Source organism: Diadema setosum, chromosome 4 (assembly GCF_964275005.1).
Source record: "Diadema setosum chromosome 4, eeDiaSeto1, whole genome shotgun sequence".
NCBI lineage: Eukaryota > Metazoa > Echinodermata > Echinoidea > Diadematoida > Diadematidae > Diadema > Diadema setosum.
The window spans coordinates 48,229,518-48,246,887 of NC_092688.1; the positions used below are offsets into that span (position 1 = coordinate 48,229,518).

Below are 17,370 nucleotides of genomic sequence, written 5' to 3' on the forward strand. Positions count from 1 at the left end.
ACTTATGAGGGGTTGATCTCAATAGAATATAAAGAGAAGAGGACTTGAAAAGACCTTCGACTTAAGCAAGGTTGACTGTATTCTTTTGTTTGTTGGTTTTTCATCCCTAAGAGGCACGTGACATAGTGGAAAGATAACAATACTGGAAATCCACCAACGAAAGGACGCATCATAATCTATGCCGAAATACAAGGCAATTGGACTCTTTGAAAAGTGAGAGAGAAAAAAGCTCCTATGTCAAAAAGTACCTTTCCTGAGGGGAATAAAGTGATAATGATAATATATATATAGAATAAGTATTAATAAACTTCTAATAAAGTCTTTAGGTCTGTATATAAGCTATCTCAAATCAAAAATCTCTTAAGACAATAAACCTTGAGGTAATACTTTAGGATGAAGGTAAGTCTGGGAAGAAGATGTAGATGTTGACTCAGATGATATGTTATTAATTCCGAAGGTTCGTTATTCCGAAACACACAAAATCCGTATAGCGATGTTCTTATTCATCCATTTTGTAATCTGTCATTGATCTATGAATTATTTCTGTATTGTTCTGGATGTGTCCTTTTTTTTAATATGAAATGGAGAACAAATAAACAATGAACAAGCAAACAAACGTGAGCGTTTGTGGCGTTATTCCGAAGGTGCGTTGATCCGAAAATGATAAGAAGGTGCATAATCATAATAACGAACTTTATTTCGTTTTCGGATAAACGAACCTTCGGAGTAGCGATTTTTTCCCCCTCCTGATTAACGAACCTTCGGAATATCGAATTGTAACATTGATTCATATCTGTTTGTTTGTTTTGTTTTTTCTGCATTGCAAGTTAGTACTTCTCTGGAAAAGCCAAGACAACCGTTTTACTCAATGGGAAAAACGAGAGAAAAGAAGCCGCCTTACTCGTATTATACTGTATTCCTATAGGTTGAACACAAGAAGTGTTGATCGATTCGTTAGTTGTTTCATTACTGACACAAAATGTGTATCATTTTGGAATGAACCGCCACATAATTTCCTGATCAATACTTTTTTTTTTCAATGTATACAGTATAACTTCACTTCCAATGCTCGACAGGCATCTTCCACCGACCCTCATTATAAAGCTTTCCTTGTCCAACTTACGATTATGCTGTAATGACAGCGAATGAAATTCAGGCGCGATCTCTCTGAAATTAGCAAAATATTCAATTTACAATTTACACAATTTGTTATTTACACATTGATTTCCCCAATGTACTTGAGCACATGAGGTTTCCTACCTGTACATTCACTTAAATCGACAGCATAACCAGACAGAGAATCTTATTACCTTACAGTCATTTACACGCTCATTTTAAAATGTACATAATTGCACACCAGGATATTCCAGAAATTTTCACCCAAACATTTCAACGGTCAGTGTACAGTGACCGCACCTTTTGTTCAGGAAGATAAGAACATGCCAGTTTATGTTGTTCTTGATTGAGAGTACCTGTACTATAGCTCCTATATACATGCTTCCATCATACTTCACACCAGTGCATTGTCAGTATGATTATTGAGCTCTGACGGATTGGCCGTATGTACTGTGTTGTCCAGTGTGTTGGTAGGTGTGTCTACCTGTGTGCTCGTAGGGCCGATGCGGTTTAGGAACACCATTACCCCTGGAGGGCAGCCCAGCGCCTCAACCACGCCCTGTCGGAAGTACTTGTTCTTATAAACATAGATGAACGGATTGAGGCACGAGTTGCAGAGGGCAAACATGACGGAGACGTGGTAGTAGGGTTGCGTGAAGTCGACTTTGGCACCGAGATTGTAGGCAAAGAAGATGAATTGGTTTGGCGCCCAACAGATCATGTAGGTGACTAGGACAACAAACAATGTTTTCTGGATCTCATTTGTCGCTTTCAACTGCCAGGCGTTTTCATCCCTTTTGGACTTGTGACCTGTGTATAATTAGATAATAAACGCTTCATTAGATATGAATGTCCTTTCCTTCGGTTTCTGTGTGTGTGTGTGTGTGTGTGTGTGTGTGTGTGTGTGTGTGTGTGTGTGTGTTTGTGTGTATCTGTGTTCAATTCTCTTTATGTTTGTTTGTTTGTTTGATTTTTTTTTATTGTTTTTCTACAGAAGGGGAAAAGTCGTATGTTGAGCTTTGGTTTTCTATAATTAACCTAAACTTTTGCAAGTGTCCTTCATCGAGTGACGCATGCTAATCATGTCAGAATCAGAACCATACTCAGTAAATACATATTTCCCTGGCCCCCTCTTACAGGGATTCCCTCAGATTTGCAGAGAGCCCTGTCTAAAGGCGGAGTGAAATCTCTCACATCCCTTCACGATATCTGTAGAAATCGGAATATCACATGAGACTCGATGTCTATATTGTGAGGGTGATTTGTATGACACACTTGCGCTTTTGGTGCTGTCTGGCACAGAAAACGAATAGTATTTGATGTGCGCACTGCCCAAAGTCCCCGATATTGAAGGTGTTAAATACATTTCATTGCCTGTATTCTTGGTTTATTATCGGTTTTGATTCGGGTTTTTTTTTTTTTCAACGTGACAGAAGGAAACTCCTTTTGTGACGTAATCAAAGGTCGGACGGAAATGTGGGCGAGATATCACCTTGTAGTCTTACTGGTAACGACCATGGATGGCAGAAGTTAATTAGGTTAGCATCATATTCATACCAGCCATTTCGTCCATGAGGAATTTGAGATGGAAATGGAATCATGAAATTTGATGTGCATTCTTTTGTAAGTCTCGCCAGATCCTACTGATGGACTGCAGTTTCCCAATGAAAGCAGAAGGCCCTTTCTATGAATAGATGGATGACCAAATAAGCAAACAGCAATTATGAATAACTTAAACGATGCAGACAATTTTCTTAAATTTGTGGTCAAACATAGGACCTGTCATTAGAAAAACAAACAAACAAACAAACAAACAAACGACTGGCATGCATAACGACCTTTCATTTGATTTCATCGTTAGTGTTCATGTGTGAGATAATCAACTCGTTCCGTCAATCACTGAACAGAATTGATAAACGGTTCTTTCATATTATTGCTACTTTGATTATCGTTCAAAGGGACGGCATAACAAATAATGTTTTCAATGTTTTCTGAACGACAAGTACAGGGAATGTTTATTTTTAAATATGAAACTTTGTGAAAACTGTTCTTAAATATTTCTTGATATAATAATTATTCTCCTATACATTATGAGTGACATTACAGCTTCCAACCTAAAGAGATGAAACATGGGATTAATCAAAACTCTGGAAGTATTTTAACTTCTCCATATTTTCCTATTTTCCATAAGCTTTTATCGAGCACCTCGAGTGTTCCACTAACCTACATTAACGAATTCACATATTCGTAGATATGTTCGGATGAACTCTCCCTACGGGTAATATGATGATGGGGAAATTGACTTTAAAACGGGAATATAATTCAAATTCGTGTTGGATCTTTGAATGACTTGACATACATGTTATGATTAAGAGATTGTTGGTAGTGACGAAACGGAAGTTCATTTTCTGACCGATTTTCATCATCCCGTCAGAGACCTACCTGCTGCACGATTTTGTCGCTTGTCTTTTCGCATCGCATCCATCTGTTTTTTCAGCGAGACGATCATCTTACGGTGACAGTACAGCGTGAGCGCTACTGGCACAACGTAAACCGCCGAAAAGGTGTACACACCTACAATCCGTTGTGCAGCAACCGACGCGTATCCTGTAAATACACACGCCCCATCCACAGCATCATACACCAAGAAGAAATAGATGTTGGACGCGAAACCGATTACCCAGGTAGCAGCCATCATCAGAACGCACCATTTCATGCGGAAGAAGATCTTGAACTTAATCGGATGGACGACTGCGAAGTAGCGCTCGATGGTGACCGTCACCAGACTGTAGACTGAGGCGAAGATGGTGCACCAGAGGGGAAACTTGGAGGAGTACAGTCGGCAGACGATCTCGCCTCCGATGTTGTCTGCCAAGTCGGGTGGGCGCGGGAACAAATTGAATGGGATGATCCAGAATGAAGTCAAGAGGTCAGTGACCGCCAGATGGATGATGAAATGACTAGTGCGCGTGCGCAGAGTGGCGTTACGGATGAGGGCAAAACAGACAATAAAGTTTCCAAGGATACCAATGATGGCAATAAAACCATACACCGTACGAACTACCGCCATGTTTTCGATGGTACCGACACCCCAGCCCTGATCATCGTCTGGACTGGACGTGGTCGAATGTAAAGTCGTGTTCGTCGATGTCAGTATCATCGTGGATGCAAACGTCGATGTGTCACTGTCACTAACACTGATCACTTCATCCATGGTTGTTGGCTGATAATTCCACGAAATTTTAATATCCTCCACTCAGGAAAAAAGGTGTTTCACTTTAGCTGCATCGCACAACGGAAATACACGTATCAAAGATTGATTTCCACTTCCCGATTTGGCACGTCGATTCTGCAATAAATGTTTTCGAGTGTACGTGAGATATGTGTCTGGCTGATAGTATGTAGCGATCGTCGAATTTAGCTAAAGACACATAATTTCATATAAAGAAAGCCACATGTCTACCAAAGATACGTGCTGAACGTCTAAACACTCCCACGATCTTGTACCCATATTCTCATGCTTGACTCATGAGTTCAGTGGTTTAACAAATATGCCACATTAATTCGTGACGTAGCGGCATAGTGAGACGAGCAAGAGAGAAGAGGGGATGACAATGCGTCAAGTCGATTGCACACATTGCCTCTCAGTCTCCTTTCAAGCTTATCTGGCTGAGATGATACGACGATACCAAACACTGAAGGTTTCCTGTACAGAGCAAAAAAAAAAAAAAAAAAAACAGTCTGTAGCATTCTTTTTAATCTCTCGAAGATACACAATGAAAACACATGTAAGATTCTTCTTCTTCTTCTTCTTCTTCTTCTTCTTCTTCTTCTTTTTTTTTTTTTGGTCTTGCTTGGTTTTAGATTTTACAATAGGTAATGTTAAAATAACATTATTGCGGATTATCTGAGTCTGGGAGTGCAGATGAATTTATGGTTTCTACAATCAAACACACACACACACAAACTGATTGATTGATGTGGGCTAGTGGTGCTGATATTTATGATGGTTGTGAAAGATACTTTAATCTGTAGTCGATATCGACGGTCCCAACGATGCTTGTTTTAGACGAAAGTGATGGTAGATCAGAGAGTGATATTGAGAGTGGTAATGGTATAGCGATGATGGTGGTGATGATGCTGCTGCTTATGGGGTTGGCAGCGATTGTGAATTTATTATTATCTTTATACTGTAAAACGAGGAATGTTCGCGAGCGTTTAAATTTCGCGAATTTCGCGAGAGCCAAGACTTGCGAAATTAAAATGCACGCGAAAGTTTTTGTCTACACTATATGCATTGAATGATAGAGGCAACTCAAGAAAATGTCATGCTGCGAAATAGGCCGTCAGCTCCAATTCGCGAAAATTTCATGCCGCAAAAATATCTTGTTTTACAGATAGTTCTCGTTATAACATGGGTGATAAAAATAACAGCGTACTTTCGATAGCATCAATTAAAACAAATACAATATTAACTATAGTACATGTATACAAATGATGTTCAGTCTATAGTTGTTCAGACTGTGTCGACTCTATCGTCACGTCATCCTACCTGGGAGTGACGGCAAGGCCTCGATCGATTGACAGACTTACCTAACTCTCCATGTATAGAACACGTCCTATGGAGCTGGGATACTTTTCGTCATGAAGTGAAAACTTTGACATTGGCCTTCAACCTGTAGCCATATTGAAGAAGAGTAAAGGTGAGGACGAGAAGTGATCATCTTGACATTTTCGTAGCAATAGAAGGCAACTTAATTATATTCGTTATTTCACCATAATGAGGCAGGAATTTTTACCAAATTGGTCAGTAAAGCATTCAACAATGTTTCACCTCTGAAGCATCAGGAAAGGTGAGGAAATCTGAAACATACAAAGAATATCACAATGATCTTAATCAATCATTCCACCTTGCACATAACATTTGCGGAATATCACTCACGGTCCAAGAGGATTACAAGTTTTCATCGCTCTGCTGACATCACTGTCCTGTGTATAGAACGAAGATGTGACCTCCATCGCATTATCAAATGTTTGGTCTGAACATGCACGTATAGGCATAGATAACACTTTGTATCAGTACCCGTTAAAAAACAAAGTGAAACCTAATACAAGTAGGGCACTATACAGCCATGACAGCTGAAGGGCTTGGACAACCTTGAAGTAACATACTGGAATACGGAGCTCAGCTATCCGCCACCCGAAGCCATGACCAATTTTCATGAACAGGATATGACGCTTCACGGAAAAGGAAAAATGCCACTTGATCTGCGAAAGAGAGAATATTTTAGAAAAAAAAAATTACAACAGTCTCCACAAATAACAATGACGTCGATCATATACGACGAATCCGACAAATTCAATTATTTTATTTATCGTCTGAAAACGAAAATTATGAAGATGAAGAAACCAAAATAGTGTTAATTGATTTATATCAATATCAATATTATTATAGATAATGATCATCAAATCCATTGCAGTGATAAGCAGAAATAAATAATATACCCTTTATACGCTTCTGACAATGGTGGTTCCAAGCGCCGTTTGAAAAATAGAACAAGAGCGAAAGGAGGACTAAGAAGACTATTCAATGCATAGCACATCTCATCTTGGTGCCTGTAAAATAAGTTGTTTGCCTTTCATTTTCGCCGATAGTCATCTACAGAGTAAACATTCCGGATGTTGGTATAAATTATTCAAATCGAGAAAAGAGCTGCAAAATACCATAAGTTAACTATGAGCAGTGGGTCCCAATACTAATTTTTAAAAAGAAAAGAAGAAGAAAAGATCGATGAGAGAGTACAATGATGCATGGATAAATCTCCAGTGATACCATGCTCAATGCGGGGAGTGACTTGTTGCGCTGCGGCACTTGTGAGTGTTGATGAGAAGTGAGCGCCCATTTCGAGCTTTGGAAGCAAGTAATAGAAATCTCGAATTCTCATGGGAATGGTAGGGTGATTCAGCAAAGAGACCAATCAGCCTCAGCGATATGCGCATGCTCATTTCAGTCAAGTTTGAGCTAAAAATCCAGGAATACAAAACGTCGATTTAGTGCCGCAGCGCAACAAGTCACTAGGTTATATCAATTGCTATTAATCTGTAGGGGCCTGACTACCACTTTCCATTGATATATTACTTGTACTTATATTTCACATTGATATGCATCTGCAATTTCTTATACTACAACTGTAGGACTCAAAATCAGGTTGAACGTCGCCTATTGATGACGTAACTATTAAAGGTTCGGTTGTCGTATTAAATCATTATACATGTCTTCTTCTTCTTCTTCTTCTTCTTCTTCTTCTTCTGATTAAGTCTGCCTCCTTCAATAGGCTGAAGATTCTAGCAGACTGTGCTATTTACATTATAATACAGTTTATTTACAGATATTTACAAGCACATAGAAAATTTGAAGAAAATAACTAGCCACTGTGATCAACCGTTAGTCGGTTTCGGAATGATCCTACAGATGGCGCTGAAACAATTTCTGATGACAGGGAATTCCAGTTCCTTACAGTTCTTTAAAAGAACGAATGGCGATGCGATTCAGTTCTCGAGTATGGTACCTGATAGAAATTTGGTTGCGAGGTTCTCGTCAGCTGAGTAACCTGTTTGATACTATAGTCCTGTGCTGAAAGATGAGTAAGATTATTGTGTATTTTGTACATCATAATTAGCCTGTCATTTTCTCTGCGCTGTTCCAGAGTTGTCCAATCAAGTTCTTGCAGCATTTTTGTGACACTTGAGGTGTTATGGTAGCGATTTAAAGTGAATCTCGCAGCTCTTCTCTGGACCATTTCCACTTTGTGGTTGTTATATGCCTGTAGTTTATAACCGTGCGACGCCAAAGACACAAAAAGCCAGCTTTGTAAATAAAGTGAGACATATTGTGAGAGCCGGGCGCCTTGGAATGTTCTTAATACAGATAAATGGCATCATCATTATCATCATCATCAGCAGCAGCAGCTATTAGATATGAGGAGAGGGTTTTTACGATAACTGTACATGAGAGTAATGTGCCTGAATTGAAACGAAGCGTAGAGTACGATGAACCTTTTAAACTTTAAGTTGCACAATCTATTGAGACTTACAGAGATATCACACTGCCATGTGATTTATGCAAATAAATCGCTTGACCAAAAACAGGAAACCTTTTTTTTTTTTTTTTTCTGCGAAGAGGAGAGGAAACCATTGCCTTAGGATGTTGCGAGCAGAAATCAGAAGAGCGAAGAGATACCCGGTTGAATGGCAGGGGCTACCCATGGTAGACTAGAGTGTTGAGTGTTGAGAACTTCCCTTGAATGCTAACAGCTATAAAGAGTAGTTACTGCGTATACATTAGTTTGTTAGGGATGCAACGAACTTTTGCTTTACTGACATGATTGAGAGATCAATGGTAAGTTGATCGTTGCCAGATGGGTGGTGAAACGGAAGAACCTCTCTACCCTGCTTTACCTTCTGCCCCGGGAGCTACAACCAGGACGTACACAGGCTGCTGTCTAGGCATTGGGCCTATTGTTTACACGAAAATCAATCCTGTTATGTGTCAGTCGCACGTTGCATATTTTGCCTTTATATTCACTAAAAGACTGCAGCAAGACATGCAGTTGGATGGTCTGACATTAAATATACAGTTACAATACTTATTTCAGTTATCGGGAAACTGGACTTTGCTACAGTATTTCCGATTATTACACAAAACTATGTCACGTGACGTAGTGACAAACCTACTGGCATTATGTTATGTTTGAACTAATTTTCTTACACATGTTGACCTGGGACACACATTGATATTCTTGGTACTGATATCAAACTTGCATGGATTGGATAGAATCAGATATTCAAATCTGTAGAAGTTAAAAGTTCTTTGATTTACTTCGACTGAGAAGCACAGAGCGAAGTATCCTATGCAGACATCAATCATACTGCACGTCGTACTTGACACCAATATAAAAAATGGAACTTTTCAATAGTATGGAAGGCACTTCCTTAAATTCGGACATAAACTCCGGACGTCACGGATATTTTTCTTTCACTTAACGTTTCCTCACACGTGACATGCCATTAAAGCAAAAATCAGTTGATAATAATAATCGTCTCCCCACAAGTGTCCCATTGATTTGCACCAACCTTTACTTGACCTAGTTATTTTCTTAAAACTTAAAGGACAATATCCACACTAGATATAATTATTGCAATTATCGCTTGTGTGGAGGGAGGATTGAAGTAGTGAAATCATTGACAGAAGCACGTGATTTTGACAATAAATCTGCATCAAAGCCAAGAGATCAAGAATCGTTAGGTGATGGTCACCAAGGCACCATTTCATAAAAGTTATCAATCTATGACAATCACCATAGTAACAGTCAGTGACCAGAGCTTCTCAGCTAATCAAAACCAAGGATTTTACTGAAATTGTCAGAGATTGTCAACTTTTCAGATCTATATGATTTGCATATGGGTTATGATGTGGTTGCGATGATAATACTGCTTTTATGTGATCCCCCCCCCCCAATTCCATACCTTCCTTATTTGAGGTCACATCTTGATGAAAGCTATTCGATTCAGTCTGAATCCATCAAACACGAACAGGGAGACACAAGAAAGTCAAGCAAACCTTAACAGCTTTGACTACCTACATCAAACACTGTAGCTCACTTTGAATAAACTTCTGTGGTTTCACTCACTGGCTGTATGCAAACGAGAAGAGATTTTATCAATCAAAAGCATATCATAGAAAGCCTGCTTGCAACAAACCCTTTTATAACAAACTAATTCGCCTGGTAGAAATGAATTATCGACTGTCAAGTCCTTGGGCAGTCCTATTCATTTTTTATAATTAGTATATAACGCGCTTGAGAGCGTCGTGTTATAATGGCAAATCTCAAAGATTTTCATATTAAATAATCATTAATATGTAGTAAATTGAAATATTCTATGAGTGGAAATGGGTGATTATGTGCCTGGAAGAACATTGAACAATGAGGGAGAGAGAAAGAGAGAGAGAGAGGGAAAGAGAGAAAGAGAGAGGGGGTGACGTATAGAGAGTTGTACTTAATAAAAAGCGACATACGGGGTAAGAATTAATATATTGCCTCAAAACACAGGAATTTTATTGGCATTGCTACGACCAATGACCTCATCCGTCGTGAATTGAGAAACTTGCCACAGATCATGCATCTCGACCATAATTGCCATTATATCGATCAAAATCTCCTTCATCACTTCCCACCGGAAGTCAATTTGTCTTCATTCTCAGGGTAAATTAGACCAGGCCTGTATTTGACAGTGGACTGACCATCGATTAGAAAGTGAATGCTTGACCTATTTTGCCCGAAAACAAGGCTAAACCCAAATTGAGCTCATTATAAAATGAAAAGCATCCATCAACCCAACAACCCATGACACTTAATTGATGAAGTAATCTACTTGATGAAAGCATAGTGGAATAAAAAGACCAACTCGTATTCATGATTTATTTAAAATGTTATTCTTTTTGTTCAGGGTATGCTTTCTAATAATTTTGAACAGGATAAATTCATATACATCTTGTTCATTAGAAAAATTGATAATATATCATAAAATGAACAGATAAATACGATAAACCTTAGAATGGATAATGAACTCAAAAGCAGAAGATGTTTGTATACAGGGGGTGCTTGTCAGGTACTTAATTGTCAGATATTAACAGCCCCAGGCCCCGAGGAAGTATCCTCCGGATCCGCCATGAAAAAACTTGAAACTATACAGTCACCAAGGTACTCACAGTGTATATACTTATAGCATTAACTAAGCTCGATCCCTTCTTGGTCTGGAGAAGAATTTTGAAGGGTCTGTAATTTGGAGGTATGCGGGTGTCCAATCAAACAAATTCAGATCCATTTACCCTAGGGATGCTACATGCCAAGTCTGGTGAAAATCTGAAGAGGGTTTTTTAAGATGAAGCTGAAAAAGTAAAAAGTTAAGACGGATGACGCAAGACGGACGCCATGCCATGAATGACCGCATTAGCTCACTTGAGCCTTTGGCTCATGTGTGCTTAACAATCTACAATACGATTTATTTATTAAAGATGTAAGTGCTTTAGGATATGTTGGTGCTGACAAACAGTATTGTAAACTGACCTTGTCAGACTTTTGTCTGAATGTTGATTTGAAATGAAACTCACAATTGCATACGATATCGCAATCTCTGTCCATTAGTGCTAATTCACTGTCGAACCGATTGGAGTATATCTTCCTTTCAGTAACAAAAGACGCTCTTATTTCACAACATGTTGTCTCAACCTCCAATCACTCGAAGGATTAATCAGAATAAAGAACGGATTTTCTTCTTTTCATGAATCACAGTAGTGGATCTAGCTTGTATCAACATAGCTGCGGTGAAATGAAATTGTTATCATTAGACACTGACCTATTTTTGCTTCATCTAGGTCGGTTGTGTAAAAGCAGGGAAGTTGTCGTGGTAATATTTCACTCTGATAATATCTAAGCAACATACATTCTTGTATACGTTCAGTGCGTATTGCTAATGCATTGAGGGATCGTGTATACTTTAACATTCTGTAACTGCCTCTCTGGGGAGCACAAGTGCATGGGGAAAAAGACATTGGGGTCTTGATTCTCATCTCATTTCAGTGAGTTGATTTGGGTATCGTAAATTGGATCAGCTGAGAGATATATAGGGGAAAAGACATGATGGATTAAAAACATAAAGGCGTAAGTGGAACGAGAGAAAAAGAGAAAAAACCCCAAATGTGAAATGGAAGACAGTCGTTACGAGTTTGTTAATTATCTTGCAAATTCAAAATGTTGGCGTATTTAGCCACTGTAAAGTCAAGTTACAATCATTAAATCTTCTATCATATTCTTGCGTTAGTCTTGTCAGAATCGGTTTTCCTTATCAATGGAAAGACGGTGTTGATAGTGATGTCAGGTGTTTTGTATTTTTTTTTTATTCAAGCGTTTTTTCTAAGAACAAAAAAGTCACGAACCATACGATAATGTAACTTATATTGATGGAAATGTTTTGCGATCTCTATCTCTCTCTCTCTCTTTGAATGTGTATCAAACAGCAAGTGAGATTATGTTATGCCTAGCTTGTTGCTAACCTTCCTGCAAAGCAAATAAGAATAAATATCATCAACACTGTCAGTGACTAATGGAGAGGTGAATCCGACTCAGTGAATTTTTTTTTAAATCTTTTCTTTCTTCCATTTGGTAAATGCATCGAAAAATCACTGGTTATTTTTAGGCAAAACAGCGTGTATACTATGAGACGCAAGGCATCGGTTTTGAATCTCACCGTACAAGGACTTTGAACTTTCACCTCTTTAACTTCAGAATACAGTGTATCGTTATGCCTACATACAATTTGCATGGTGCATGTGTAATTAATGTAGTATGCGTCTGTGTGTGTCTGTGTGTGTATTGGTCTGAAGATGACTCCCCACATATCATATAGAAAGAAAATAAAAGTTATCACTTCACATGCAGGAAACGCATAATGACAGCAATGGAATTTTAAAGGGTGTTTGATAAGCTCTCAAAACGTATAGCGTCCTCATTTATATTCTTAGAAACAGGCATGCTCTGTCTCTACATAACTCATGCCCCACCCCACCCCCGCCATCTATGCTGACGTCATTGGGTCAAAAGGTTGCGATCTACCGAAGAAAGCTTGGTTCTAAGCGGTCTCGTGTTGAAGGATGGATTCAGAAATTGTGCGAAACGTTAGATGTAATATGACTCCACGTTTAAGAAATATTGATTTCATGTTATTAAAAGAGAGAGATAGCGATACAAAAAGATGAGAAAGAAAGGTATCGGGGTCTTGTGTTTATTTGAATTATTGTGTCGTGACATATCATGATAAACAGAACAACTAACACAGCAATGATTGACAACGTGGGCTTTGTGATGAATTCTTGCTGTGTGTAAACGGGCGTTAGAATGAAAAGTGCAAAGAACGTTGCCATTAAAGCATGTGATGAGAGAGACCCACCAATGGGCTAAAGATGTGAAGTGCGATGGTGTGTAGGGTGTAGCGTAAAGGGCAATTGAGTTGGTTCGTTTGATTTGAGCAGCGGGAGAAGGATTGAATTTACATACATAATGGCAGATGTCTTTTCTACAGGAAAGAATAAGACCACTGGATCTTCAATACATAGACATAAAGGCCCGAATTCACGAAGGTGGTACAAATGAAACCGTGGTTTAAACCATGGACAAAAACCATGGAGCGCCAATTGTCGCACGGAATATTTTGTTACGAAATTGGTCATTTCGTCAACAAAATGACCGTTTCGTTAACGAAATTATCATTTCGTGGACGAAATGTCCATTTAGTTACAAAATGTTGTCATTTCGTTACAAAATAATCGTTTCATCGACGAAATGACTGATTTCGTAACGAAATATTCCATGCGACACTTGGCGCTCCATGGTTTAAACCATGGTTTCATTTGTACCACCTTCGTGAATTCGGGCCTTAAGGCCCCCTCACACCTGAGCGAATTGCCTGAAATATGACTTGCGATGGCTGGCGAAAGGCATTTTTGGAAAAATCGTTTTCAATGGTAATTGATAGTAAGTCATATTTACCCTTCGTGTTTGGGTTCGTACACCTTCTGAACTAACAGTTGCGATAATTCAAATTCGCACGGGATTTTTGAACATGTTTAAAATTTCCCGACGAATTGAAAAATCGTCTATCATTTGCATCTCTTATTTAGTCTGCGGTAATCGTTCGTTTATCGTTCGTGTGCTATCGTCACGCATAGTCCCTCATCGCGCTTTTGCCAAGGTGGACCGATCTCGAAAGAACCCTAAACGAAGCAACACGATGACTAAATATGACTTACGCATAGAAACGAAGATACTATGACAAACGTATTTTCGCTTGCCATCTTATATGCGAAGGGAAACTAAGATTGACTTTTACTAAATTTGAAAGGCGATGCATACACGAAGGCAAGTCTAAGAGATACTATGACAAACTATGGATTGCGAAGTGATACGAATACGAGCGAATGACCTGACGAAAAAATTGGCGAATGCAGCTGCTCTCTGTGACCAGCCACTCGCCACGCTACTCATATATAAGCATTCCACCTGAAAGTTTCAAAGTTTCTTCAGAAAAATGGAAGATGCAGCCCGCCTCAGAGTCCAGCTCAGAATGATATTATACATCAGCAGCTGAACCTACACCAGTTCATCAGAGGTCGATTCAGATGGAGACGAGGCTTCAGACGACGTCGTATCTGGAGAAGGACGTGGCTGAACCCTGCCAGAAGAAGGGCTTTTGGAATCTACGACCAGCTGTTGGTTGAGCTCCGAAGAGAAGACCCTTCGACTTTCAAGAAATTTCTCTGTATGCCCCCTGAACTCTACGATGAAATCATGGAGAGGGTCAGAGGAAGAATCAGGAGGCAGTACACCTGGTACAGGGAGCCGCTGGAAGAAGGTCTCATGTTGGTAGCTACTCTCTGTCATCTTGTGTCTGGCACCAAGTACTCCGACATGCAGTATGGGTGGACGGTGCCTGAAAACCCCCTATCTGTAGTGGCCAGGGAAGTGTGTCAGGCCATATGTGACGAGTATGCAGATGAAGTCATAACAGCCCCTTCAACCCCTGATGGATGGAAACAACTTGCTGGTGGATTCTACAAGCGGTGGAATTTTCCCCACTGTGTGACAGCTATTGATGGCAAGCATGTGGTCATCAGAAAGCCTCCTCTGTCCGGCTCGCTATGCTGCAACTACAAGGGCTTTTTTAGTATAATCCTGTTGGCTATCATAGTGGACAGTGACTACAAATTTATCTGGTGCGATGTTGGTGGTAGGTACGATACAATAGGGGAAAGGGGGTAGGTCGAGTCAATTTAGGGGTACGTCAAATTTGTTATCATCTCACCTCTATTGTTACTGTTTCAATATTTATTTTTTTGCTAAAATGATAGCAATTGGCGCGATTCATCTCAGTTTTTGCTTGATACCCTTTTTCTTCTTCAAAAACGTGCTTTAAGAATGATTAATAATATTGGATATTTATTTCACACAAATGATCTTTTGTGTAGAAGCAAAAATCTGAAATTGATTGATTTGTTTCATTATAATGTTGGTATTTTTATGTATAAATTTTCAATTGATGAGCTTCCTGACATTTTTGCACATGTTCATAAGAAATAACTCTCTTCATATCTACCCAACTCGTCATCGTGATGACTATCACCTTCCACGTTCTCGCCCAATTTTTGCGAAAAAAAAAAACATTAATGTTTACAGTGCCAAAAATACTGGAATCTTCTGGCTGATTTTACTGTTTATCTTTGTCGTCCTTTAAATGTAAATGTTGCGTGGATGATTTCTCTGGCCGCACTGAAATCTGGACGGACCTGGTCGCTTTTATACTCCCCAAGGAGCGCACACATACGTACGAGAACGCCTGATCTATTCTTTCGTCTTCGTTTCCAATCGCACGCCATATCAAACCATTGCTCATTGTTCGTTCGTCTTATCGGGTCATATCAACCCTTCGCTCGCCTTTGGCCGCAATTTACTCAAAGAAGTGAACCGAAAATCGTTATCCTTCGCATGTCATATTTATCCTCGCTTACCGTTCGTTGATCATATTTGACTTTAGTTTATAATCGGATGATTTGAAGGCAACTTTATTTGAAATCGTTGAATTCGCGCGCATTTCGTACGTTTTTCTCATTCGTCCCCCTTCGTCCCCCTACATTCGCTCAGGTGTGAGGGGGCTTTTAGAGGAGAATTGAGAACGAAGAGGGATGTGCATATAAGTAATTGGAGAAGAAGGCCTAGTGAAGACTCATGTACCCAATCAAAGGTAATGCATAAAAACAAACACTGAACAGTAAAAATTGCCTCTTATTGTTTGGTGAGCCTCATAAAATTATATGCTGCATTACCGACATAGTAATTGTCAAACATGTCATGGCAGATATGCCTGTCGTCTAGACAATCAATAGCAGCAAACAGAATCTGGATATAGAAGTAAGCTAACTCAGACCAATCTAATGACAGACACGACTTCATTAATGCCTGCATATTGGCGGTAACCCACAGAATCTGTAGCGGACACGTGAGTAAAACGATATATAACACGTATAAGATGAATCTCGTGTGAGAGTTAATCCTCAACGATCTTAATCATTTGTAACTTGACCACGAAAGATTGAAACATATGACAAGATCGGGGGAAAATAGCAGAATAATTTTTAATTCGTAGCGACATTAAGGACTACTCAGTGAAACAATGTTCTCTTTTGTACACGTTTGTGTGTTTATAACAAATGAGAAATATGCAATGAAATAAAACGCGGTTAACATCCGAAACAGATTTGACATAGGCAAAAACGTAGATCACATCTTATTTTGCCATCACCTGATGGGGGTATAAGTCTCGTGGCAGCCAATACTGGATCTGGAAATGAGCCAAAGAGCCCGTCATGAGTTTATTGAGTTATGGAATTCTAGATATTTTTTTTTTTCTTAATGCGACTGATATCACGTGTGCATGTTAGGCCTTATAGTTAAAGGGGATGGCTAGTAACTGATCAGTGGGAATCAGTGGGAATGCTGTGGGATGATTGTTCCAATTCTTGTGGGATTCATTTAAGAGTACATTATACACCTATTGTTGTGTGAAAATCATTCTTTGCTTCAGAACGGTGTCATATTCAAGTAATGTGCAGTTTAATGCCCCGTCACTGTACAGGCATGCTAACCTGGAAACATTAAACTGCGCATTACTTGAATATGAGGCCATTCTGAATCAAATAATTTTCACACAACAATAGATATATAATGTACTCTTAAATGAATCCCACAAGGATTGGAACAATCATCCCCCAGCATTCCCACTGATTCCCGCGGATCAGTTACTAGCCATCCCATTTAAGACAACGTCAAATGAAACCATATATATATATATATATATATATATATATATATATGTTTGACATATTTTCAGATAAGCAATTGTTTTGTGCATTGATTCTGTTTTCATAAAAGAACAATCTCAAAAGATTATCCCAAATTTAATGAACCAAATATTTAAGCCGCAAATTTACTCCCAGTCTAATAGCGACCAATTAATTAATTCTTCCGGGATGAATCAACGGCATAGTTCTACTTCATGTAACGTACGTCACAACAGTCCTTGAAATAAGAATTATTTGTACATAACATCCATGATAATCAAAGTGATAGGTATTAAGAAAGAGAA

General features: G+C 39.0%; 2 protein-coding genes across 2 annotated transcripts; one reads left to right on the forward strand and one right to left on the reverse strand.

The window, feature by feature from the left end:
- Positions 1–1,510: 1,510 nt before the first annotated feature.
- Positions 1,511–4,329, reverse strand: LOC140227954 (allatostatin-A receptor-like). The gene is made up of 2 exons (XM_072308336.1): positions 3,559–4,329; positions 1,511–1,926 (listed from the first exon to the last, which is right to left on the reverse strand). The coding sequence occupies exons 1-2, from the start codon at positions 4,274–4,276 to the stop codon at positions 1,511–1,513; spliced, it is 1,134 nt and encodes a 377-aa protein (XP_072164437.1). The 5' UTR covers positions 4,277–4,329.
- A 10,163-nt stretch (positions 4,330–14,492) lies between these two features.
- LOC140227955 (uncharacterized) lies at positions 14,493–15,898 on the forward strand. The gene is made up of 2 exons (XM_072308337.1): positions 14,493–14,958; positions 15,870–15,898. Exons 1-2 carry the CDS (start codon positions 14,493–14,495, stop codon positions 15,896–15,898), a joined length of 495 nt encoding a protein of 164 aa, XP_072164438.1.
- The last annotated feature ends 1,472 nt before the right edge of the window (positions 15,899–17,370 follow it).

Excerpts from the sequence above, each read along its gene's own strand:
- LOC140227954 (XM_072308336.1), bottom strand. The coding sequence starts at position 4,276 with ATGATACTGACATCGACGAACACGACTTTACATTCGACCACGTCCAGT. Across the intron at positions 1,927-3,558 it reads GCGACAAAATCGTGCAGCAG|GTCACAAGTCCAAAAGGGAT; the intron begins GTAGGTCTCTGA and ends AATTATACACAG.
- LOC140227955 (XM_072308337.1), top strand. The coding sequence starts at position 14,493 with ATGCCCCCTGAACTCTACGATGAAATCATGGAGAGGGTCAGAGGAAGA. Across the intron at positions 14,959-15,869 it reads TATCTGGTGCGATGTTGGTG|GTGTGAGGGGGCTTTTAGAG; the intron begins GTAGGTACGATA and ends ACATTCGCTCAG.